We start from the raw sequence: 27,595 nt of genomic DNA, 5'->3' as shown, positions 1-27,595 counted from the left end.
AGGGACACCTGTTCCTGCTTCACCGAGGCCCTCCTGGTTGGCAGTGACATGAGCCATGCAATGGTCCCTGGAGTGATAACCCTCGGAGCAGCCTCGCCTGCCCACCAACACAGGCTCCAACGTTCCCTAGCAACATGCTCTAGCAAAGCCTTCTCTCCCGAGAAAACAAACTCCTATAAAAGATGCACCTCAAAGTACATTTGGACATTATTTCTGTAATCTCCCCTTGCCCAGAACAACAGTGCAATTAATCATTTGTTTGGAGTATGTTATTTCTTTATTAGCTTATTAAAAGACATTATCCTGTATGCTATTGGCTGATGAAATTATTATAATTTCCACAGTGAACCTGTGTTAAATAAACTATTGGCAAAGACAATCTCAGTCTCTGAGCACAATTTGCTGCCTCCAAACCAAATCATAAAACAAACAAGGAATCTGATCTGTAGTGAAAACAGGAAGTGAAGAAACAAAGACTCCCAAACCTAGCACGTGGTGAGCCCCATGGCTAGAAAGATGAGCACCAACATTTCCAGCCTGGACACTGCACTATTTCCTACAGTTTCCACTGCTGCATTGTTCACCCTTCACTTCTCGATTCTGTTCTCAGCGCAACAGCCAGACTGATGCTTCTAAAAAGAAGTCATACCAGGTCCCTCTTCTTCCAAAACTGTCTTGGAGTGCTACATCTTCCTCAGAGAAAAGTCAATCCAATATTCTCAAAGCCCACATGATCTGGCCGGACACTGGATTTCATCCCAGTTCCTCTCTCCTCCAGCTACGATGGCCTCCTCACTCTTCCTTGAGCACGCAGACACTCTCCTGCCCTAGTGCGCTGGCACTGGAGGCTCCCCTGCCTGGAGAGAACTTGCCCCAGACATCCTCGTGGACATTCCTTCATGTCCTTCGCATCTTTACTCAAAGGTCACCTTCTCAATGAGGCCCACACTGACAATGATGCCCTAGTAAAACAGCCACCTTCCCTGTCCCCACACACTTACATGCTGGGTCTCCTTCCTCAAAGCATTTACCAACCTCTAAGGTAAACACTTCCTTTATTACTCTGCTTATAGTACCCACTCTGCCCCTTCCCACCAGAACATGCTCCACAGGCCAACAACTTTGCCTGACTTTAGTTTTCTGAAGTTTCTTAGATGCAAAAATAGTGTGTCATGTATCTGACACACAACATATATATCGGTTGAATGAATGATCAGTGGATAGCACCTCCGTATTCTAAAGGCAGTATCTTTATTAATGTAGCCTAAGGCCACATGTTGTTCTGTGGCAGCTACAGCACGACATCTACTCTCACTGGTGTCAATCCTGCCTTGCTTTTCTCACAAGTGCTGCTCTCCCTCCCTCCCTCCCTCCTTCCTTCCTTCTTCCCACACCAACCCTCCTGCACACCACAGCACACAACTTCTTTCCCTCTTGAGAAAACAATGGTCCTTGACCTATGCGTCCTATTTTCCAATCCACTGTAAAGCTAAATTAGACTCAGCTTCATAAATCCATGAGTCTGGCCTGAAGCCAGCACTAGCACTACTAGAGCTAAGGGCAGGGAGAAGGAGTAGTGAGCAGAGAAGATAAGAGGAATTTCTAAGATGAGAAACTATCAGATCCCTCCTCTCTACTAATTCTGGGATCTGGTTCCTTAAAGAAAGGTTGGGGAAAAGACGGAAAGAACAATCCAGAAAATAGCCTTAGAAGGAGGGCAAGAGCTGGATGAGTCAGAAAACTCATTTCTGCAGACCACTGACACTACAGTGAGCAGGGAGCTCCTAGGCCTTGTGGGGACAATGACAGGCAAAATCACTCCTGCTCCTGTCAAGAGATGGGGGACACCCAGAGTAAAATGAGACTAGAATTCATACCCAAGAACAAGAAGAGGCGTAATTCTCTATAGAAACAAATAAAAAATAATAATAAACACCCAAAAGATGAGGGCTGAGGGCCAGACCCAGTCCTGAGTCCTGGCTGACCCAACCAGGTAAAGTCCTCACTGCCCAGAGTCCAGAAGACAAGACAAGGTCCAGGTGATGTCCGAGTCCCTGTGATCACAAGTCCTGGTGGGACAAGGTTCTACTGAAGGGACAAGGACAAAGAAGCTGAGAAGATGTGACCAGGAGTGACCACATCAAAGCCCACAATGCAGTGAGCACGGAGTGGGCACAGGCCGCGTCCACGCTCGGCTCCGCACAGCCTCCTCCTGTCCCACCTGCAACAGACAAAGCACAGCAAGCACACGGATTCTGGAAGGTTCTCAGCACTTCCACTTATTTCTCGCAAAATTTAAGAATCTTCCTATCTTTTAATTAACCCACCAACCCCACCTCACGACAAGAATCAGAAGAAACAAATTAATATCCAGATTCCTATTTTCAATAAGGAGTAAGAAGCTGCAATTCAGTGCAACGTGAAGTTAAGACAGGGATGGAGGTGGCCCAGCCCCACCTCTGCTGGAACAGGCAAGTGGATCAGGGAAGAGAACACAGGTCAGGGTGGGGAGGGGCCGTGGTGGGCAGGGGTGGGCCAGTCTCCCCACCTCCTCACATTATGCTAAGAGGAACACAGACACATTCAGATGCCAGCTGCAGAAACAGAAGTCAGGGTATCCAAAGTCACAAAGGAGGGGGGTGGGGCATAAACAAATCTTACATCACTCAGTCCCACACAAGGCCATTCTCTCATACTGTGAAAGAAAATAATCATGAACAAATTCAGGTCAATCACCGTTAAGTGGTCCATTCTTAACAGCCCCCCACATGCTCAAAATGTCCCACTCAAAGAATCTCCATAACCCAGTGCGTTCCCTCTGCCCCAGCCTCTCTCCCATTTTGGGGCCTTTAGGGCCTCACCTTTAGAATCAGTGAGAGCATCAGAGCCCAGAGCACTGTCACTGCCTGGGGGAGAACAAAACAGAACGTGGCCAGAGCCCAGAGATGTGACTAAAGAAGGAATCATGGGGTGGGTGAGCTCCCCCATCGGCTCCCGTCTGCACTATCCCAAGGATCTCAGGGTTCACCCTCCACCACCACCTCTGCTCAATACTTACTTGCAGCCTGAGAATAGCCCCCTCTTTTTCCACTTGAGGAAAGAAACACAATGTCCTGTGAGAAGCCAGGGAGAAGGCAGGTCATGAGGCCCTAAAGGAACCCCCTAGTCCTGAACCCCAGGGAAGTTTCCAGAACTGTGACTGAAAACCCAGGGCAGGATCCAAAAACATGAAGAAAGTAGATGTGCAGGGACTGGACCAACCACCCTCCCGGAGGCCTGTCCTCAGTAGTGACATTCCCTGACCTTCAAATCCTAGGAATCATGTCCCCGTCACCAGATTCATCACGTTGATATTGGTCTCGATTTTCACATGTGCCTTACAAAGAATAAGTGAAAGCAAAAGGTCCCAAACTTACTAAGCACACATGTGTGGATGGTACTTCCCAGTAACGAGGCAGGCAGACTTCTACGTGGGCTTGAAACCCCACAGCGGGACAAGAAAACTCAGATTCCCTCCCTCCCTTCCCTACCTGATTGATTCTTCCTGCACATCAAAACCACCAACCACCACAGCTCCAGCTGCCACAGCTCCAGCTGCCACAGCTCCAATGACCATAAAGAAAACCACACCAGCAGTGTTGCCCTTGATGGAGATGGGAAGGAAAGTTGGCTCTGGGAAGGAAAGAGAAGGGAAGGGGCCCAGACCTCAGTCTTTAAGTCCTGACCTTGATGAAGTTCTCCAGAAGGGCTTCTGCTTCCCTGAGAATCTCCCCGCTCCATTCCCCTCCTTACCCCATCTCAGCGTAACGGGTTCAGGCAGCCCCTCGTGCTGCACATGGCACGTGTATCTCTGCTCCTCTCCAGAAGGCACAAGAACAGCTGCCCACTTCTGGAAGGTTCCATCCCCTGCAGGTCTGGTCTCCACAAGCTCCATGTCCTGGGTCTGATCCTCCCCATCACGCTGCCAGGTCAGGGTGATCTCTGCAGGGTAGAAACTCAGGGCCCAGCATCTCAGGGTGACCTCCTATTAGGGCCGGTGTGTTGGGCCACGTGTGTTTTGGGAGGCTCTGTGGTAGACAAAGCAGGGAGGGCTCAGGCAAGGGCTCACTGAGTGGCATCGACTCCAAAGACCAAGACACCACAACTCCTGATGGTTTGGCTGCTGACCAGGGGGAGACAGGGAGCTTCCTCTATCTGAAGGTAGAGGGACCCATATTAAGCTGAGCCAGGTTAAAGACAAGGGTGTGGGAACTCAATCTAACATTCTCCTCCAGGATAAGAGCCTCTTCAAAGACTCTCCACTCTTATCAAGCCTTTGGTCAATGTTTCTAGATACAGGTGTGTATCTAGTGAAAAAGTGCCAAAAGGGTGAAAAACCTCCAAGGTTCTATGAAGTAGCTCTGTGCCCTCCTGAGAGTAGTTTCCTGAGCCTAATAAGAATGGGTGGGTCGGGACTTCCCTGGTGGTCCAGTGGTAAAGAATCCATCTTCCAATGCAGGGGACGTAGGTTCAATCCTTGGTCAGGGAACTAAAATCCCACTTGCCACGGGGCAACTAAGCCCATGTGCCACAACTACTGAGCTCGCACGCCTCAACTAGAGAGACTGCATGCCGCAAACTACAGAGCCCATGCACTCTGGAACCCGTGCGCCACAACTACAGAGCCCATGTGCCCTGGACACTGCGTGCCACAACTAGAGGAGAGAAAACCCGCCCGCCACAACTAGAGAGAACCCCACGCACCGCAATGAAAGATCCCACATGCCTCGACGAAGATCCCGCATGCCACAACTAAGACCCAATGCAGCCAAAAAATTAATTAATTTTTTAAAAATCGGTGTTTGAATCAAAGCTTTAAAAAAAAAAAAAAAAAAGAAGAATGGGTGGGTCAGATGGCACCGTCCAGGAGACTCAAGATAGGAAGCCCCCCAGTCCACATCTCTGGCTTGCAGGGAAGTCATCATCAGCACATTGGCCCCAGCCATCCCACACTAAATATCTTACACCCCTGCGCTGGATCAGTTCTGGAGGAGACCCCCTCACCTCACCCACACTCTGGAGAGAGAATGGCCCAAGCTGGGGATGGGGGAAGGGCTGAGTGGGTGGGCTGTGGGAGGTCATTACCAGTGCGGTTCAAGCTCTCCCCTCCAAATTTCAAGTATCTCTGCAGCCACAGGACGCACTCTTTCTCCAAGTAGTTCTTGTCTCTCTCAGTGAAGTTCCCACCAGCCTCCCATTTTCATTTGGTGTACCGAGCAATGAATGGTGCTGCTGTGTATTGCAGAGAGTCCGTATGCAAGCTCAGGTAGTCCTCACCATCATAGCCATACTGCCAGTGCCCCGTGGGCCTGCCGTCCTGCTGGAGCTCACAGCCGAAGGTGAAGTGGAGGGTGTGGGGACCTGCCCACCCCCAGGGACCAAGCAGTGTCAGTCAGGCGGAGCCTGCCTCCAAGGCCTCCGCATCCATGGTTCCAGCTCCCCCACGCCTTCCCATCTTATCTCTTATCTTCTCCTTAGAGGCCATTCACATTCTATAGGCAAACTAGTTTTGTCCTGATACTGATCTCTTTTATTGGCTGTCAGCTCTGCTGTGGGGAGTGGCCTATGGTTGGTTCCAGGAGGTACTGAAAAAGCCATGGATGGGGAGTTACAGATTTGGACTTTGCCATGAACTGTGTTATTTGGGCAAGTTATTCAACCTCCAGGGTTCCACATTTATCTTGTGTAAATGGAGGGTTAGATTATGACCTTACAGGTCTCTTCTGTGCTAAGAGTCTCAGATTCTAAGCACAAGTTCCTGAAAACAGGATCACACTACACAGCATTAACACAGGAGGGCACAGAGTGCTAAGTACAGTTTTCCTTGAATGCTATGGACTGAATTTTATCCCTCCAATATTCATATGTTGAAGCCCTAAACCTCGATGTAACTTTATTTGGAGATTCTAGGAGGTAATTAAGTTTAAATGAGGTCATGAGCATGGTGCCCTAATCCAACAGGGATTAGGGGGATAGGGAGATCTCTCACTCACTCCATGTGCATACACCAAGGAAAGTGAGAATGTGGCTGACTGCAAGCCAGGAAGGGAGCCCTCACCAGAAAGTGAACCCTGCTGAATCTTGGTCTTGGACTTTCCAGCCTCTAGAACTGTCAGAAAATAAGTTTCTGTTGCTTAAATCATGCAGTCTGTGGTATTTTGTTATGGCAGCCTGAGCAGACTAATACACGAGGTACTAGAGAATGCAAATAACATCAATAAGCCCAAACTGCTGAAAAATTTCTTGAATGAATTTCAAAGTCAAATATAAATAAATCTGAGATCACTGCAGCCTGGATTCACCACACTCTCCTCTGGGTTCCCACAGTCTCCCAGCTCAAACTCCTAGTCCAACACTGACATACTCTAACCTTATTGTGTATCATCACTCTCCTCTTATGCTGTGAGCCCTTAGATGGCAGGTACTATGTCAGTGCCTGTGAAGTAACCATCTGATAGACCTTTGTTGAATTCATGCTCCTAGAAGGATCAACTGGTAAAAGCTGAGCAGCCTCAGTATTCAGCTTGAATTGTACTTCTCACGGGTTTATGCCTTGATTTGGCTTCAAGGCCCTTTACAAACTTGTTTCAACAGAGCTAAACTCTCAAGAGCCATTAACTAGAAATGATTAAACTTCAGTCTATCCCCTGAACTCACTATGCCAAATCCCACCCCACACCTTGCTGCACCCTAATTTCCTACTGCTTGAAACATCTTTTACTTTCTTCATAGACCTAAGTAATACACATCCATCAGGTTCTATATAAAGTTCCGCCTCATTCAGGAAACTCTGACCACTGGGGTGTGTTGCCTATGAACCTCAGTAAACTATTTCTCTGCTTCTCGTTTGGCATTTAAGGAGGTTCCTGTCTTTGACATCTCTGGGTATGCATCAAAGGGTTAATAAAGTTTTCACAGAAGTGTGAGTACCCTCCCATATTAATTGTAAGCTCTCTGAAGACAAACACCAGGTTATACTTTTCTGGATCCCCACCTCCAGCACCCAAAAGGGACATACTAAGCATATGTCCATGACCCAATAAAACTGCTTAATTCATCTATTTATTAATTATTAAGTCATGTCAAACAGACCCTATGCCATTGTGACCAGACTAGCCCAGCTTTCATTCTCAAGTGTTAACTTGTACACGTTCTCCTGCCCCAGCCTGATCCTATGGGAACACTTGTAGAGAGGGCCTTTCACCCATGGGGATTGGTGTGATGTGATAACCACCACTTCCCTCTGCTTTTTCTGAAGCACCTACCTGTTTGCTTTTGTGCCAGCGCTTTGTTCAGACCATCCTCCATGGTTTGGTTGTAATATTGCTGCACATTCCTCAGATTTAAGTGGAAAATCTTCATCCGACTTGGTCTCATCCTCAAAGTAACTCGGCTCCTCCATCAACCACTGAACAGAAGACTTTGCCTTCATCTCCTCACTGTCATAGCGAATGAAGGGCTGGTCATCCACGAAGTCAAAAGCAGTAAATGAAGGGACTACTGGAGCTGGCTCAGACACAGCCGAGTAGAAATAATGCAGAGAGTGCGATCCTGAGGTAAGAACAAGAGACAGTGGGTCAGAGCAAGCTCCAGAATTTACTGAGTGAGGATCTAGGGAATGAGCGTGTGTGCACATGTGTCTAATAAGAGACACACGGCACACAACATAAAACAATGAAACAGACAATTACAACACTCGGCATAAGTGAATTCAAATCCCACACAGAGTACGCACTGAGAGAATTTGAAGAAATAAATATATACACACACATATGTATACACATACAAATACATATGTATACACATACAAATATATATGTATATATATATTTACATACATACAGAGTAAGAGATTGATTTACTTTAAGGAATTATTAGCTCATGCAGTCTTGGAGGGCTGGCAAGTCCAAATCTGCAGGGCAGAGCTGCATGCTGGATACCTAAGGAAGACTCGATGTTGCAGTTTGTGTCCAAAGGCAGTCTGGAAGCAGAATTCCCTCTTCCTCAGGAGACCTCAGTCTTCCCCTTAAGGCCTTCAACTGATTAGACAAGGCCTACCCACATTATCACTAGGGTAATTTACATTACTCAAAGTCTACTGATTTTTTTTTTCTTTTGGCCATGCCATGTGGCTCACAGGATTTTAGTTCCCTGACAAGGGATCGAACCTGGGGTCCTGGCAATGACAGTGTCGAGTCCTAACCACTGGACCACCAGGGAATTTCCAAAGTCTACTGATTTACATGTTAATTTCAACTAAAAACTAACTTCATAGCAAAATCTAGACTAGTGTTAGACCAAATAGCTAGGTGCCAGGATCTAGTCAAGTTGACACATGAGATTAACCATCGCAAGCACTTAGCACAAATACATAATTACATAGTACATATACAAATGTATATATAAAAATATATAATATGTGTATTATACATATATACACCATATGTATATGAGAGGGAGAGGAATAAGTGAAAAATCCATATACTTTACAAAGGTACCAGGAACATAAATTCATGTATAGCAGATATATAATATAGAAAGTACAAATGCCCCATAATAATATCCAAGAGAGAACCACTATTAACTATTTGTTCTATATTTCCCCCCTTTTTCCCCTATTCATACATTAGTAAAGATGGATGGAAGTTTGAAATAAATGTTTCTTCCAATTCAGATTGTTCTACAACTTTTATTTTTAATTTATCATGTGGACATGTTTCCTGTCCATATATATAGACTCTTATCTTTTTTCCTAATGACAAGTGTGGCATTGCACTGTATGCACATAGCATATTTAACTATTCCAGTACTGTTTTTCCCAATTATTCACTAATATACATAATGCCTCAAAAGTATTCTTGCACTTATTTCTTTGCATACTAGAGAAAGTGTTTCTATGAATTCTTAATTTAAGTGGAAATGTTGAAACGAAGCTTATGAATAGTTTGAATATTAATAGGTAGTACCAAAGTGCTCCACAAAAAGATCGTCAATTTATACCCACATTAACAGGAGAATTTGCAATATATAGTTTTTTGTTTGTCACTCAACAGATTATTTAATAAGCAAGTTTCACTCAATAGATTATTTAAAAAGTCAACAAAAACTTGGGAGGGACTTTTCTACAGAATTAAAGTGTGTTTTTTGTTTTTTAATTGAAGAGTTGCTTTACAATGTTGTGTTAGTTTCAGGTGTACAGCATAGTGATTCAGTATTTTGGCAGATTATATTCCATAATAGGTTATTATAAGATAATGGGTATAATTTCCTTTGCTATACGATAAATCCTTGTTGCTTATCTACTTTATATATAGTAGTTTGTATCTGTTAGTCCCATACCCCTAATTTGTCCCTCCCCTCTTGCCCTCTCCTCTTTGGTAATCACAGATTTGATTTCTATGTCTGTGAGTCTGTTTTGTATATACATTCATTTGTATTATTTTTTAGATTCCACGTATAAGTGATGTCATATAGTATTTTTTTTGTCTGACTTATTTCACTAAGCATAATATTTTCTAGATCTATCAACATTGCTGCAAATGGCAGTTGAAATATATATTTTTTAATGTACTTATGTTGTAATTAGAGAGGTTGAATATAACTTCATGTTTACTGGGCAACTGAATTTATTCTTCTGTAAATTACTTATTCATATCATTTATATGCTTTTAACGGAATTGTTTTTCTCTGTTAAGAAGAACCTCTCCATTTTTACCCCTTGGTGTGGTCTCCTCCTTTGATGAACAAGTCCCTCTCACCGTGAACTGACTCTGACCCCACTCAGATCTAGACTCCATGAAGAAGCACCTGCTGAGTCAAGTCAAGAAGTCCTTCCTGAGGAACCAAGACAGTGGACATGCAAGCCAGCGGTCCCTCTGTCTGTTCTCTGCCAATCCCTACTGTGGCCCTGCACCTGAACAGGGGCTATGCAGGGAGCAAGGCTGTTGTTAGATGTTCAGAGACACTGAATTCCAGGGAATGATGGTGAAGAGAAAGAAAAAAAAAACAAGAGCAAAAGAAAGACGAAAGACACTGCATACAAACTCCCCTTTATTCTTTCTAAGGTTCAGTCCAGCAGCCATATCCTGGATGACTTGGTCCATTCAGGCAGACAGGAAATGTACAAATATGGAAAAGTTCACACCTTACTCCCATTAAACACCCTCACCAAACCAGTTAGGTTTGCACAGAAATAAAGTCTGTTTCCTAAATATTATCACTGTGTTGGAGCATTTCCTCTGTGGTCTGCTATTATTTCTTTGTTTTATTTTAATTCTTTTAATAACTGTATGAAGTGACATTTAAATTCCACGTTAGAGGTGAGAAAACTGAAGCTTAGTAGCAAAGCTTTAATTAGAACACATCTCTCTCTCTTGCTCATAAATAGGTGAGACAAAAAAAAAAAAAGAGTGAAACCGACATCACATTCATGCTGCCAGATATGAATGTCAAAAATTTGTTTCATTTTCCATCGAGTTTTTCCTTGCTAGTCCAGAAACATTTTAATCAGCAATTAAGTCATGAGCCTGGCTTTCTATCTGGTTTTCTTAGCACACCTCTAGACTCTGAAGTTTAACAACAGCTGCTGAGCAACCATGCATAGGACACCTGAGGCTGGAGACAACGGTTTCTCATTAGTTTGCATAAAGGAAAATCCAAAAATAGCAGCTTGGGGTGGGGAGAGCTTTACATAGTTTCGGGTCGGGGTTTTCCTGGATGAGTCATATTTAACGAGTACATCAGTGAAGCACTTCTTCCAACTGAATAAATGTGAATGTGCGTGTTCTCTCTTTCAACTCTGTCATTAACCAAGCTTCTGATAAATAAAAAGAAGTTATTTAAAATATTTTATCCCATCTTTTTAGATTTCTGTTTTTGTAAATTTTTATAATGTGCATAATGTATTGGTACAATGGAACATCTACATACTTTATAAACACACACTTTAAACTGTAAAGAAAGATGATTTAAAACCTTGGACACCATGGATCCCAAACTCTTGCTTCTGGCTGTGGCTCTGCCCTTCGAAATATTCAACAAGCCTCTTTTCTAAGTGGCTTTGAAGAACCAGAAACATCTATTCTGAGGAAGAATACATAATTCGTAACTTCCAGCCTCGTTCAGAGATCTGCCAGCTTCCTTCTTGTTTGCACTACATGCCCTTCTTTGACAGAGCCCGCACAATAGTAAGCCTGTGACAGCCTGCACCAAGATTTTGGAAAGTCACCCTTGAGCTTCCAGTGCTCTAAAGTTCCATTCTGGAGTTCTCCTCTGCCGGATTCGGTTTCCCCTGCAACTCTTCCCAGCCCGCTGCCCCCAGTTCCCCACTCAACGGGCTCGGGTCTCTGGCAGGAAGGTCAGGAAGGACAGGAAGGAGTGAAAGAGGACAGGGGCCCACAGCATCGCCTCAGCTGTTATGATTGGCCCCAAGGCTCCCCAGCACAACCGGGACGGGGCACTCAGCGCCGGGGCAGCCAGCTTCACTCCAGCTCTTTACCCAACAGGGCGGGGCCTTAGAGGTACAAAAACTGCTGAGGGCGAACAGGAAAGGGTTGGGGAGGGAAACTAGAGCACCAGCCAGAGAGAGATAAGCACTGCAAAAACGCTCTCTGGAAAAGTCCCGCTGGAATTGGTTTCGGAGAAAGTCCCAGATGAACAGGAAACGCTCCCGGTCCCGCATAGCCAACGCCACACCAAGTCAGCCAGTAGCTCAGGGCTGGTCTAGAGGCACCCACCCCCTTATTGGACTTCAGATCCTAGGCAGGTCTCTCAGCTTAGGAGCCTTGGTTCCTTCCTCACCCAATGTAAATAATGTTCATCTATACATGGAAAACCACAGAGAAGTTAAAAGAGTGATTAGCAACTTGGAAAAATATAGCCATATATGGAACGTAATAAACATACAATTAAAATTGAATTGGACTTCCCTGGTGGTGCAGTGGTTAAGACTCCGAGCTTCCAGTGCAGGGAGCACAGGTTCGATCCCTCGGCTCGGGGAAGTTCCGCAGGCCATGGGGTGCTGCCAAAACTTAATTAATTAATTTAAAAAAGAAAAAACAAACCTGGGGACTTCCCTGGTGGCGCAGTGGTCAAGAATCCGCCTGCCAATGCAGGGGATATGGGTTCCATCCCTGGTGGAGGAAGTAAGATCCCACATGCTGCAAGGCCACAGGGAAAAACAAAATTACATATTTAGGGGGAAAATCGGCAATAAATACACAAAAATAATGTTCTGATTTGGGGTGATTTTTTTCCCTCCAGTTCCAAGTTTTATGGAATGCACTGCCTTTGACTTATAACAGCTAATTAATCAGTCACATTGGCAATCATTTCACAGTACATACATATATCAAATCATTATATCCTACACCTTAAACTAATATAATGTTATATGTCAATTTTACCTGAAAAACTGGGGATAAAAATAAAATGTCCAATTCAAATAAGTTCAGCAGGAGCATTGTTTGTATAAGACAGAAACTGTTATGAGGAACCTGGGAGGGGCAGTTACCCTGCCTACTCCGGGCAAAGTGAGAGGACTGCTGGGTCACAGAGTTGCCTCAGAGGGTGAGGGAAGCTCTCCTCCCTGGTTTGGCGGTTCAAGTGGACCAGGTTCAGACCCCCACAGTGGGTTGCTGGGGGTGAGGGAGGTTGGTAAAGCTTGGGACAAGGACGTAGAGCCAAGAGAAAGATTAAAAAACAAAAACAAAGGACATCCCCTTTCCCTTTCCACCCGGCTTCTCTTTTGCTCACATCTGGATGGTTGAAAGCATACCCTGACAGGAGCCAGCAGGGACCAGAAGTCAGGACTTCTACCTTCTGTTTCTCTAATCTCCCTAATCCTGCCTCCCATAAATCACCACACCCCCACCCTACCCTATCCCAACGGCCATACTCACTGGCAAGAATGGCCTTCAGCATTCCCTGGAACAGCAGCAGTAGGAGGTGAGCCCTCATCACTCCAATTCTTATTATCAAGCGCAAGGTCATTCAGGGGGACCCAGTACAACACAACCTGCAACTTGTAGCTAAAGCCAGGGGAGCAGAAGGAACAAAGATGTGGGCTAGTCCTCAGCAGAAAGCAAAGGGTTTAGCAGCCAATAGTTCCTGTGATATATAGTTCCTGTGACTATCTTGATAGCTTCAGCTTTGTAGTAAATTTTGAAACCAGGAAGTATGAGTCTTCTGATTTTGTTCTTCATTTCAAGATTATTTTGGCTTTTCTGGTTCTCTTTCATTTCCATATGAATTTTAGAATTAGCTTGTCAATTTCTGCAAAAGAAGTTAACTGGGATTTTATAGGGATTGCATTGAATCTGTAGCTCAGTGTGGAGAATATTGCCATCTCAACAATATTAAGTCAGGACTTCCCTAGTGGTCCAGTGGTTAAGACTCCGTGCTTCCACTGCAGGAGGCATGGGTTTGATCCCTGGTCGGGGAATTAAGATCCCAAATGCCACACCGCCAAAAAAAAAAATATTAAGTCTTCTGATCCTTGAAAGTGGTAAGTCTCTCCATTTATTTAGATCTCCTTTATTTTCTTTCAGCAATATTTTTTTTCATTTCAGAGTATAAATTATACACTTAATTGTTATATTTATTCCTAAATATTTTATTCTTTTTGATGCTATCACTCATGGAACTGTGTTCTTCCGTTTATTTTGAATTGCTCATTGCTACTGTATAGAAATACAACTGGGGGGACTTCCCTGGTGGTCCAGTGGTAAAGAATACGCCTTCCAATGCAGGTGACTTGGGTTTGATCCCTGGTTGGGGAACTAAGATCCAACATGCCCCGGGGCAACTAAGCCCGAGCACCATAACTACTGAGCCCGCATGCCGCAAACTACAGGGCCCACGCGCCACAACTAGAGGGAAGCCCGCACGCTGTAATGAAAGATCCTGCCTGCTGCAACTAAGACCTGTCACAGCCAAAAAAAAGAAAATAAAATAAAATGTCAAATAAACTTTTTTCAAAAATACAATTGATTCTTGTATATTAACCTTTGTATTTGTTTTCTGTTGCTCTGTAACAATATTATCACCAACTTGGCTGCTTAACACAACAGTATCTTATCTCACACAACTTATCTCACAGTTTCTGTGGGCCAGGAGTGGAGTATGATTTAGCTATGTCTACTCAATTTTGGACCATCCCATCCAAAATGGTGTCAGCAGGGCTGGGGTCTTATCTCAAAACTTTACTAGGGAAAGACTGGTTTCCATCTTACGTGGATGATGGCAGAATTCAGTCTCCTGTGGTTTTGGGGCTCAAGGTTTCAGTTATTTGCTGGCTGTCTGCTGGAGGCTGCCCTTGGCTCCTAGAAGCTGGCCTCAGATCCTTGCCACATGAACCTCCCAACGTGACCACTTGTTTCATTAAAGCCAACAAGGGAGGAAGTGTCTTTGCAAATTTGGGATCACAGTCCTATGTAACAAGGTGTAACAAGTGACATCACATCACACATGCTGTATTCTATTGATCAGAAGCAAGTCACAGGTCCTGCCCAAACTCAAGGAAGATAACGCAAGAGTGCAAATGCCAGGATGTGGGGCTCATGGGGGCCATCTTGAAGTCTGTCCACCAGTCTGTCATCTGACCCCTTATAATTCATGTCCATCCCATATGCGTAATAAATTCACCCCCTCCATGAACACCAAAGCTCTCATCCCATTACAGTATCAGCTCAACATCCAGAACCTCTTCATATAAATAAATCAGGTCCAGGCATGGATCAAGTTCCATGAATATAGTTCTTTTCAATCTGTCAATCTGTAAAACTAAAAACAAATTATCTGCCTCACACACTCCAACATAAAATGGTAGGACAGGCGTCGGATAACAGCTGTAAACATTCCCATTCAATATGGGGAGGGGGGATAATGGAGATACTATTGCATAGCAATTCTGGTATTCAGCTGGGCAAATGTTGGACGGGATGGTCCTGATTAAGTTTCGAGACCTGAGAATAATTCTCAGGGTTTTTGGCTCTGCACTGTGGACGCTTGATTCCACCCTCTTAGTCATCCTTCCTTTTTCATGAAAGGCAGCTCTTGTTTTTACCTGAGTCATTTTAACAGCTTGTTTCCTACCAACAGAATCTGGGGGGGTCTGACAACAACCTTTCCTTCCCGTTCTGCATTCTCTTCATCCTTTTCAGTACGAACTGCCAGTGATTTTATTGACTAACCTTCTTATAAAACACTGTGGGCCTTCCATGGATTTCACTGGTGTTCACAATTAGACAAAAGCCACAAACACAGATCTTTTCAAGATCTTGGGCTCTTGCTGAGATGGCTGAGGGACAAGATATTTAAGCTTCCTAGAATTGCTATGGTTTAACTGAGAGGTTCTATGAGGCATACACTTAGTATTTTTAAAGGGCCTGTTTAACTGAGAGGTTCTGTGAGGCATACACTTAGTATTTTTAAAGGGCCTGTTGTGTGACTGAATTTTACTTGATGCTTAGGTCTTTCTGAGGTTATTTATTTATTTATTTACCTATTTATTTATGTCTGTGTTGGGTCTTCATTGCTGCACGCGGGCTTTCTCTAGTTGCATCAACCGGGGGCCGCTCTTCATCGCGGTGCACATGCGTCTCATTGCAGTGGCTTCTCCTGTTGCAGAGCACGGGCTCTAGTCGCACGGGCTTCAGTAGCTGTGGCACGCAGACTCAGTAGTTGTGGCACACGGGCCCAGCCGCTCCGCGGCATGTGGGATCCTCCCGGACCAGGGATCGAACCCATGTCCCCCGCATCGGCAGGCAGACTCCCAACCACTGCGCCACCAGGGAAGTCCCTTTCTGAGGTTTTAACTAAAATTGTAGAGTCATACCCTCAGCTTTTTCTCTATGCCATGCTTTCCTGATAGTGCTGAAAATTCATTTCTAATTTTAATGCTTTTTGTCATCTGGAGAGGCTGAGAATTTTCAAAATAATCAAACCCTGGTTCCTTTTTTCTTTAGCTCTTCTTCCCTCAATTTATCTTTCTCCTCTTACATGTTACTATAAACAGTAAGAAGAAAGCAAGCAGCACCTGCAACACGTTGCTCGGAAATCTCCTTAGCTATATAACCAGGTTCATTGCTTACAAGTTCTGCTTCCCACATAACTGTAGGAGATAATTTAGCTAAGCTTTCCACTACTACTTAACAAAGACTTCCTCTTCTTCTAGTTTCCAATAAGATGTTCCTCATTTCCTTCTGAGCCCTCATTGGCAGATTAAAGCCCAGGTTTCTACTAAGTGTGTTCACAGAAATGTAGGCTTTCTCCAGCATGCTTCTTTCTTTCTTTCTTCCTTTCTTTTTTTTAAATTTAAATTTATTTATTTATTTTTCATACAGCAGGTTCTTATTAGTTATCTATTTTATACACATCAGTGTATACATGTCAATCCCAATCTCCCAATTCGTACCCCCAACCATCACCACCCCCACTTTCACCCCTTTGTGTCCATACTTTTGTTCTCTACATCTGTGTCTCTATTTCTGCCCTGCAAACCGGTTCATCTGTACCGTTTTTCTAGATTCCACATATATGCATTAATATACGGTATTTGTTTTTCTCTTTCTGACTTACTTTACTCTGTATGACAGTCTCTACATCCATCCACTTCTCTACAAATGCCCCAATTTTGCTCCTTTTTATGGCTGAGTAATATTCCATTGTATATATGTACCACATCTTCTTTATCCATGCGACTGTAGATGGGCATTTAGGTTGCTTCCATGACCTGGCTATTGTAAACAGTGCTGCAATGAACATTGGGGTGCATATGTCTTTTTGAGTTATGGTTTTCCCTGAGTATATGCCCAGTAGTGGGATTGCTGGGTCATATGGTAGCTCTAGTTTTAGTTTTTTAAGGAACCTCCATACTGTTCCCCATAGTGGCTGTATCAATTTACATTCCCACCAACAGTGCAAGAGGGTTCCCTTTTCTCTACACCGTCACCAGCATTTGTTGTTTGTAGATTTTCTGATGATGCCCATTCTAACTGGTGTGAGGTGACACCTCATTGTAGCTTTGATTTGCATTTCTCTAATAATTAGTGATGTTGAGCATCTTTTCATCTGCCTCTTGGCCATCTGTATGTCTTTTTTTTTTAATATTTATTCATTATTCTACCTGTGTGATTTGTATCATTGTATTTTTTTTTAATTTTATTTATTTATTTTTAGCTGTGTTGGGTCTTAGTTTCTGTGCGCGGGCTTTCTCTAGTTGTGACAAGCGGGGGCTACGCTTCATCGCGGTGCATGGACCTCTCACTATCGTGGCCTCTCTTGTTGCGGAGCACACGCTTCAGACGCGCAGGCTCAGTAGTTGTGGCTCACGGGCCCAGTTGCTCCGTGGCATGTGGGATCTTCCCATACCAGGGCTCAAACCCATGTCCCCTGCATTGGCAGGCAGATTCTCAACCACTGCGCCACCAGGGAAGCCCCCATCTGTATGTCTTCTCTGGAGAAAAGTCTATTTAGGTCCTCTGCCCATTTTTTGATTGCGTTGTTTGTTTTTTTACTATTGAGCTGCATGAGCTGTTTATATATTTTGGAGATTAATCCTTTGTCCGTTGATTCGTTTGCAAATATTTTCTCCCATTCTGAGGGTTGTCTTTTCGTCTTGTTTATGGTTTCCTTTGCTGTGCAAAAGCTTTGAAGTTTCATTAGGTCCCATTTGTTTATTTTTGTTTTTATTTCCATTACTCTAGGAGGTGAGTCAAAAAAGATCTTGCTGTGATTTATGTCAAAGAGCCTTCTTCCTATGTTTTCCTCTAAGAGTTTTATAGTGTCCGGTCTTACATTTAGGTCTCTACTCCATTTTGAGTTTATTTTTGTGTATGGTGTTAGGGAGTGTTCTAATTTCATTCTTTTACATGTAGCTGTCCAGTTTTCCCAGCACCACTTATTGAAGAGACTATCTTTTCTCCATTGTATATCCTTGCCGTCTTTGTCATAGATTGGTTGACCATAGGTGCGTGGGTTTACCTCTGGGCTTTCTATCTTGTTCCATTGATCTCTGTTTCTGTTTTTGTGTCAGTACCATATTGTCTTGATTACTGTAGCTTTGTAGTATAGTCTGAAGTCAGGGAGTCTGATTCCTCCAGCTCCGTTTTTTCCCCTCAAGACTGCTTTGGCTATTCACAGGCTTTTCTGTCTCCATACAAATTTTAAGATTTTTTGTTCTAGTTCTGTAAAAAATGCTATCGGTAATTTGATAGGGATTGCATTGAATCTGTAGGTTGATTTGGGTAGTATAGTCATTTTCACAATATTGATTCTTCCAATCCAAGAACATGATATATATCTCCATCTGTTTGTGTCATTATTTTTTTCAGAGAGAAATTTTTTTTTTCACACACACACTGTATTTTATTTTTACAAGAGATAAACAGACTGACATCAAGCATTGTACACGGATGACCACAAAAAAAGCAACAATGATTGCAATTACCAAACATGAAACACACTCATACTATGTCATAATATTGACATTCAGTCCAGTAATCCTCCACTGTAGCAGCTCCTTTACTTTGCAGTGAAAACTGATTTGTATATTCTTTGCCTCTGAGTCCTTGTGGGATTTTTTTTTTAATTCAAACAGAAAGTCACAAAAATTATACTCATCCTCATGAGTTCACTCAGTCCCATGTAATTAATTTTTTTTTCATCTTGATCTTTTGTTAGCACTTTTATGAGTTCATCAGTTTTTCATTAGAGTTCTGAAAATGCTTATTTATTCAGTTCAGCAGTACAGTCAGTTACCAGAAACCTGTACTTGTCAGAGTCTTTTCCATGAATTTCTTGAAGATGAAACCCTTTTATAGGAACATGTTTGCAAAAGCATCAGAGTACACCCAGAACTGTCTGTAAATGACAAAAGAGTTTAAAATGACCATGGTTAAAGATTTGATGAAAGTTCATAATAATGCAGTTGACAAGAAAATTAGTTATTTCTGAGATATACATTTTAAAGTAATAACTAGGATTATGACTTATAACATTATACCAGAACATATAAGATTTTTAGGAATTTCATGTAATGTCTGAAACATTTATATTAACATATTTCCATACAAATAACCCAATGAAAGTTTAGTATTAGTTGTTTTGTTTGTTTGTTTTTTTATACTGCAAGCTCTTATTAGTCATCAATTTTATACACATCAGTGTATACATGTCAATCCCAATCGCCCAATTCATCACACAACCATCCCCACCCCACCACAGTTTTCCCCGCTTGGTGTCCATGTCTGTTCTCTCCATCTGTGTCTCAAATTCTGCCCTGCAAACCGGCTCATCTGTACCATTTTTCTAGGTTCCACATACATGCGTTAATATACAATATTGGTTTTTCTCTTTCTGACTTACTTCACTCTGTATGACAGACTCTAGATCCATCCACGTCTCAACAAATGACTCAATTTCGTTCCTTTTTATGGCTGAGTAATATTCCATTGTATATATGTACCACAACTTCTTTATCCATTCGTCTGTTGATGGGCATTTAGGTTGCTTCCATGACCTGGCTATTGTAAATAGTGCTGCAATGAACATTCGGGTGCATGTGTCTTTTTGAATTATGGTTTTCTCTGGGTATATGCCCAGTAGTGGGATTGCTGGATCATATGGTAATTCTATTTTTAGTTTTTTAAGGAACATCCATATTGTTCTCCATAGTGGCTGTATCAATTTACATTCCCACCAACAGTGCAAGAGGGTTCCCTTTTCTCCACACCCTCTCCAGCATTTGTTGTTTGTAGATTTTCTGATGATGCCCATTCTAACTGGTGTGAGGTGATACCTCATTGTAGTTTTGATTTGCATTTCTCTAATAATTAGTGACGTTGAGCATCTTTTCATGTGCTTCGTGGTCGTCTGTATGTCTTCTTTGGAGAAATGTCTATTTAGGTCTTCTGCCCATTTTTGGATTGGAGTGTTTGTTTCTTTACTATTGAGCTGAATGAGCTGTTTATATATTTTGGAGATTAATCCTTTGTCCGTTGATTCGTTTGCAAATATTTTCTCCCATTCTGAGGGCTGTCTTTTCGCCTTGTTTATGGTTTCCTTTGCTGTGCAAAAGCTTTGAAGTTTCATTAGGTCCCAATTGTTTATTTTTGTTTTTATTTCCATTACTCTAGGAGGTGGATCAAAAAAGATCTTGCTGTGAGTTATGTCAAACAGTCTTCTTCCTATGTTTTCCTCTAAGAGTTTTATAGTGTCCAGTCTTACATTTAGGTCTCTAATCCATTTTGAGTTTATTTTTGTGTATGGTGTTAGGGAGTATTTCATTCTTTTACATGTAGCTGTCCAGTTTTCCCAGCACCAGTTATTGAAGAGACTGTCTTTTCTCCATTGTATATCTTTGCCTCCTTTGTCATAGATTAGTTGACCATAGGTGCGTGGGTTTATCTCTGGGCTTTCTATCTTGTTCCATTGATCTATGTTTCTGTTTTTGTGCCAGTACCATATTGTCTTGATTACTGTAGCTTTGTAGTATAGTCTGAAGTCAGGGAGTCTGATTCCTCCAGCTCCGTTTTTTTCCCTCAAGACTGCTTTGGCTATTCGAGGTCTTTTGTGTCTCCAAACAAATTTTAAGATGATTTGTTCTAGCTCCGTAAAAAATGCCATTGGTAATTTGACAGGGATTGCATTGAATCTGTAGATTGCTTTGGGTAGTATAGTCATTTTCACAATATTGATTCTTCCAATCCAAGAACATGGTATATCTCACCATCTGTTGGTATCATCTTTAATTTCTTTCATCAGTGTCTTATAGTTTTCTGCATACAGGTCTTTTGTCTCCCTAGGTAGGTTTATTCCTAGGTATTTTATTCTTTTTGTTGCAATGGTAAATGGGAGTGTTTCCATAATTTCTCTTTCAGATTTTTTATCATTAGTGTATAGGAATGCAAGAGATTTCTGTGCATTAATTTTGTATCCTGCAACTTTACCAAATTCATTGATTAGCTCTAGTAGTTTTCTGGTGGCATCTTTAAGATTATCCATGTATAGTATCATGTCATCTGCAAACAGTGACAGTTTTACTTCTTCTTTTCCAATGTGTATTCCTTTTATTTCTTTTTCTTCTCTGATTGCCGTAGCTAGGACTTCGAAAACTATGTTGAATAATAGTGGTGAGAGTGGACATCCTCATCTTGTTCCTGATCTTAGAGGAAATGCTTTCAGTTTTTCACCATTGAGAATGATGTTTGCTGTGGGTTTATCATGTATGGCCTTTATTACGTTGAGGTAGGTTCCCTGTATGCCCACTTTCTGGAGAGTTTTTATCATAAACGGGTGTTGTGTTGAATTTTGTCAAAAGCTTTTTCTGCATCTATTGAGATGATCATATGGTTTTTATTCTTCAATTTGTTAATGTGGTATATCACATTGATTGATTTGCATATATTGAAGAATCCTTGCATCCCTGAGATAAATCCCACTAGACCATGGTGTATGATCCTTTTAATGTGCTGTTGGATTCTGTTTGCTAGTATTTTTTTTTAATTAATTAATTTATTTATTTATTTATTTTTGGCTGTGTTGGGTCTTTGTTGCCGCGCGCGGGCTTTCTTTAGTTGCGGTGAGCGGGGGCTACTCTTCATTGCGGTGCGCAGACTTCTCATCATCGTGGCTTCTCCTGTTGTGGAGCATGGGCTCTAGGCATGCAGGCTTCAGTAGTTGTGGCACGTGGGCTCAGCAGTTGTGACTTGCAGGCTCTAGAGCTCAGGCTCAGTAGTTGTGGCGCATGGGCTTAGTTGCTCCACAGCATGTGGGATCTTCCCAGGCCAGGGCTCGAAGCCGTGTCCCTTGCATTGGCAGGCGGATTCTTAACCACTGTGCCACCAGGGAAGCCCTGTTTGCTAGTATTTTGTTGAGGATTTTTGCATCTATATGCATCAGTGATATTGGTCTGTAATTTTTTTTGTAGTATCTTTGCCTGGTTTTGGTAACAGGGTGATGGTGGCCTCGCAGAATGAGTTTGGGAGTGTTCCTTCCTCTGCAACTTTTTGGAAGAATTGAGAAGGATGGGTGTAAGCTCTTCTCTAAATGTTTGATAGAATTCACCTGTGAAGCCATCTGGTCCTGGACTTTCGTTTGTTTTAAGATTTTTAATCACAGTTTCAATTTCATTACTTGTGACTTGTCTGTTCATATTTTCTATTTCTTCCTGGTTCAGTCTTGGAAGGAAAACTTTCTAAGAATTTGTCCATTTCTTCCAGGTTGTCCATTTCATCGGCATAGAGTTGCTTGTAGTAGTCTCTTAGGATGCTTTGTATTTCTGCCATGTCTGTTGTAACTTCTCCTTTTTCATTTCTAATTTTATTGATTTGAGTCCTCTCCCTCTTTTTCTTGATGAGTCTGGCTAAAGGTTTATCAATTTTGTTTATCTTCTCAAAGAACCAGCTTTTAGTTTTATTGATCTTTGCTATTGTTTTCTTTGTTTCTATTTCATTCATTTCTGCTTTAATTTTCATGATTTCTTTCCTTCTACTCATTTTGGGTTGTCTTTATTCTTCTTTCTCTAGTTCCTTTAGATGTAGGAACCTAAGATTGTTTATTTGAGATTTTTTTCTTGTTTCTTGAGGTAGGACTGTATTGCTCTAAACTTGCCTCTTAGAACAGTTTTTCCTACAACCCATAGGTTTTGGATCATGTTTTCATTGTCATTTGTCTGTAGGTATTTTTTGATTTCCTCTTTGATTTCTCCAGTGATATCTTGATTATTTAGTAACATATTGTTTAGCCTCCATGTGTTTGTGTTTTTTACGTTTTTTTCCCTGTAATTGATTTCTAATCTCATAGCGTTGTGGTCAGAAAAGATGCTTGATATATGATTTCAGTTTTCTTAAATTTACTGAGGCTTGATTTGTGACCCAAGATGTGATCTGTCCTGGAGAAGGTTCCGTGTGCACTTGAGAAGAAAGTGTAATCTGCCGTTTTTGGATGGAATGTCCCATAAACATCAATTAAATCTATCTGATCTACTGTGTCATTTAAAGCTTGTGTTTCCTTATTAATTTTCTGTCTGGATGATCCGTCCATTGGTGTAAGTGAGGTGTTAAAATCCCCCACTATTGTTGTGTTACTGTTGATTTCCTCTTTTAGAGCTGTTAGCAGTTGCCTTATGTATTGAGGTGCTCCTATGTTGGGTGCATATATATTTATAATTGTTATATCTTCTTCTTGGGTTGATCCCTTGATCATTATGTAGTGTCCCTCCTTGTCTCTTGTAACATTCTTTATTTTAAAGTCTATTTTATCTGATATGAGTATTGCTACTCCAGCTTTCTTTTGATTTCCATTTGCATGGAATATCTTTTTCCATCCTCGCACTTTCAGTCTGTATGTGTCCCTAGGTCTGAAGTGGGTCTCTTTAGACAGCATATATATGGGTCTTATTTTTATATCCATTCAGCGAGCCTGTGTCTTTTGGTTGGAGCATTTAATCCGTTCACATTTAAGGTAAATATCGATATGTATGTTCCTATTACCATTTTCTTAATTGTTATGGGTTTGTTTTTGTAGGTCCTTTTCTTCTGTTGTGTTTCCCACTTAGAGAAGTTGCTTTAACATTTGTTGTAGAGCTGGTTTGGAGGTGCTGAATTCTCTTAGCTTTTGCTTGTCTGTAAAGCTTTTGATGTCTCCGTCGACTCTGAATGAGATCCTTGCCAGGTAGAGTAATCTTCCCTTTCATCACTTTAAGTATATCGTGCCACTCCCTTCTGGCTTGTAGAGTTTCTGCTGAGAAATCAGCTGTTAACCTTATGGGAGTTCCCTTGTAAGTTATTTGTTGTTTTTCCCTTGTTGCCTTCAATAATTTTCCTTTGTCTTTAATTTTTGTCAGTTTGATTACTATGTGTCTTGCCGTATTTCTCCTTGGGTTTATCCAGCCTGGGACTCTCTGCACTTCCTGGACTTGGGTGGCTATTTCCTTTCCCAGGTTAGGGAAGTTTTCGACTATAATCTCTTCAAATATTTTCTCTGGTCCTTTCTCTCTCTCTTCTCCTTCTGGGACCCCTATAATGCGAATGTTGTTGCATTTAATGTTGTCCCAGAGGTCGCTTAGACTGTCTTCATTTCTTTTCATTCTTTTTTCTTTATTCTGTTCTGCAGCAGTGAATTCCACCATTCTGTCTTCCAGGTCACTTATCCATTCTTCTGCCTCAGTTATTCTGCTATTGATTCCTTCTAGTGTATTTTTCATTTCAGTTATTGTATTGCTCATTTCTTTTTTTTTATTATTCTTTAATTCTTCTAGGTCTTTGTGAAACATTTCTTGCATCTTCTCGATCTTTGCCTCCATTCTTTTTCTGAGGTCCTGGATCATCTTCACTATCATTATTGTGAATTCTTTTTCTTGAAGGTTGCCTATCTCCACTTCATTTAGATGTTTTTCTGGGGTTTATCTTGGTCCTTCATCTGGTACAGTCCTCTGCCTTTTCATTTTGTTTGTCTTTCTGTGAATGTGGTTTTCGTTCCACAGGCTGCAGGATTGTAGTTCTTCTTCCTTCTGCTGTCTGCCCTCTGGTGGATGATGCTATCTAAGAGGCTTGTGCAAGCTTCCTGATGGGAGGGACTGGTGGTGGGTAGAGCTGGGTGTTGCTCTGGCAGGCAGACATCAGTAAAACTTTAGTTCGCTTGTCTGCTGATGGGTGGGGCCGAGTTCCCTCCTTGTTGGTTGTTTGGCCTGACCCAGCACTGGCGCCTGCAGGCTTTTTGGTGGGGCTAATGGTGGACTCCGGGAGGGCTCACGCCAAGGAGCACTTCCCAGAACCTCTGCTGCCAGTGTCCTTGTTCCCACGGTGAGCACAGCTACCCTCCGCCTCTGCAGGAGACCCTCCAACACTTGCAGGTAGGTCTGCTTCAGTCTCCTATGGGGTCATTGCTCCTTCCCCCAGGTCCTGATGCACACATCACTGTGTGTGTGCCCTCCAAGAGTGGAGTCTGTTTCCCCCAGTCCTGTCGAAGTCCTGCAATCAAATCCCACTAGCCTTCAAAATCTGATTCTCTGGGAATTCCTCCTCCCGTTGCCAGACCCCCAGCTTGGGAAGCCTGACATGGGGCTCAGAACCTTCACTCCAGTGGGTGGACTTCTTTGTTATAAGTGTTCTCCATTTTGTGAGTCATCCACCCAGCAGTTATGGGATTTGATTTTATTGTGATTGCCCCCCTCCTACCGTCTCATTGTGGCTTCTCCTTTATCTTTGGATGTGGGGTATCTTTTTTGGTGAGTTCCAGTGTCTTCCTGTCAATGGTTGTTCAGCAGTTATCTGTGATTCCAGTGCTCTCACAAGAGGGAGCCTTCCCTTCCTTCCTTCCTCCCTTTTTCTTTTCTTCCCTTTCTTTCTCTTCCTTCCTTCTTTCCTTCCTTCTTTTTCTTTTTCTTTCTTCCTTTCCTTTCCTTTCCCTTCCTGTGAAAGCACTGAGTCCTAACCACTGGACCACCAGGGACTTCCCTCCACCATGCTTTTTTTTTTTTTTAATATTTATTCATTTATTTGGTTGCACCAGGTCTCAGTTGCAGCAGGCGGGCTCCTTAGTTACAACTCACAGGCTCCTTAGTTGAGGCATATGAACTCTTAGTTGCAGCATGCATGTGGGATCTAGTTCCCTGACCAGGGATCAAACCCGGGCCCCCTGCATTGGGAGCACAGAGTCTTAACCACTGCACAACCAGGGAAGTCCCCCACCATGCTTAAAATTCTCCTAGCCTCTACCAACTGCCTGGTTCCAAACCTGCTATTCCATTTGTAGGTCTTTGTTATAGCAATATCCCACTTTCAGGTACTAAAATACATATTACATTTCTACTAATGCCTAACAATATTACCATCAATTCAATGGCTAAAACCATAAACATTTATTATCTTGCAGGCTTTGTGGGGCAGGAATCTGGGCACAGATTAGTGGGTCCTCTGCTTAGGGCCTCACAAGCCTGCAATCAAGGTATTGGCCATCTCAAGACTTGACAAGAGAAGGATCTGCTTTCAAGCTCCCAAACTGTTGGCAGAATTCAATTCCATGTGGCTATAGGAAGAAGGGCTTCAGCTTGTTGCTGATTGCTGACCAGAGGCCACCCAAGCTCCAAGAAGCAGCCCTCAATTACTTTCCATATTCCTCCCAACATGGCTGCTTGCTTCATCAAAGCCACTAGAGAAGAAAGCCTCTTTCTTAGACGTGACAATCCTATGTAATGTAATCACATAAGTGATATCCCATAACCCTGGCCATAGTCTATTGGTCAAGAGCCTCAAGTGTAAGTTATCACACAAATGAATGAACACCAGGAGGCAGGGACTATAGGGGCTACCTTAGAATCTATCTGCCACAATCTTGTACTGTAGTACCTGGCTGAATTAATTTATTCATTCCAGTAATCTGTGTGTTTGGGAGGGTACTTTAGGGTTTTCAAAATGCAGGATCACATTATTTTCAAATAAAGATAGTGTTATTTCTTCCTTTCCAAAGTAGATGTCTTTTTTTTTTTTTTTCTAATTGCACTAGCTATAACCTCTAGTACAATGCTTATAGAAATGGTGGCAGCAGACATACCTTGTTCTCAATCTTGGGGGAAAGCATTCATTCTTTCACCATTAAGATGTCAGGTTTTTCATAAGTGCTCTTTATCAGGTTAAATAAGTTCTCTCTGTGGCAAACTCTAAGATGACCCCTAATGATCCTCATTTTCTAATATTTATGCCCTTTTATTATAACCCTCCCCTCGACTGTCTCTGGGACCTTTGACTTGTTTCTAACGGAGAGAATATGGCAAAAGTGATGGGATGTCATGCCTATGATCACATTGCTACAGAGTCTGTTTTGCTAGTAGACTTTCTTGAGACACTCTCCTGTGCTGGCTTTGAAGCAGCAGCCATGTTGAGAGTCTCATGTGACAAGGAGCTGAGGGTGGCTAATAGGAGCTGAGGGCAACCTCCAGCCAACAACCAGCAAGAAGTCAAGTCCCTCAGTCTTATAACCACAGGGAACTGAATTCTACTGACGTCCTTAGTGAGTGTGGAAGTGGATCTTACAGTCAATCCTCCAGCTAAGAACACAACTGACACCTTAATACAGCCTTGCAGAGAACCCAGCTGAGGTATACTTGGAGTCCTGACCCACAGAAATTGTGAGATAATAAATGTGTGTTGATTTGGGGGCCAGGTTTGTGATCACTTATTATGTAGCACAGAAAACTATGTATGTTTAATCCATTCACATTTAATGTTATTTTTTATCTGAGTGGATTTGTTTACCATGTTTTTTTCATTTTTTTATGTATCTCATGTCTTTTTGTTCCTCTGTTCCTTCTTTATTGTCTTATATTAGGTAGATATTTTGCTATGAGCCATATAAATTATTTTGTTCATTTCTAAGTGTAATTCTGAATTATTTTATAGTGGTTTCTTTAGGAATTACAATCTCTACCTTAACATATCACAGTATACTTCGGATAAATACTAATTTAATTCCAGTAAGCACAGAAACCTTGCTCTGATATAGTTTTGTTATGACTCCTCTCCTTCGTGTTATTGTCATATATATTACATAGCTATAT

At 42.3% G+C, this 27,595-nt stretch overlaps 1 protein-coding gene across 1 annotated transcript in view; it reads right to left on the bottom strand.

Annotated features, from left to right (window-relative positions):
• Positions 1 to 27,595, bottom strand: part of LOC137772982 (HLA class I histocompatibility antigen, alpha chain G-like) — a 75,005-nt gene that overhangs the window by 41,829 nt on the left and 5,581 nt on the right. Inside the window, 7 exon segments of the mRNA XM_068557236.1 lie at positions 3,531 to 3,672; positions 3,793 to 4,026; positions 4,029 to 4,067; positions 5,125 to 5,400; positions 7,338 to 7,393; positions 7,395 to 7,590; positions 12,102 to 12,197. Of these exon segments, the coding sequence (XP_068413337.1) occupies positions 3,531 to 3,672; positions 3,793 to 4,026; positions 4,029 to 4,067; positions 5,125 to 5,400; positions 7,338 to 7,393; positions 7,395 to 7,590; positions 12,102 to 12,197 (1,039 nt within the window).

The sequence above is a fragment of the Eschrichtius robustus genome, chromosome 12 (genome assembly GCF_028021215.1).
Source record: "Eschrichtius robustus isolate mEscRob2 chromosome 12, mEscRob2.pri, whole genome shotgun sequence".
Classification (NCBI taxonomy): domain Eukaryota; kingdom Metazoa; phylum Chordata; class Mammalia; order Artiodactyla; family Eschrichtiidae; genus Eschrichtius; species Eschrichtius robustus.
This window is presented reverse-complemented; position numbering and strand designations above follow the sequence as displayed.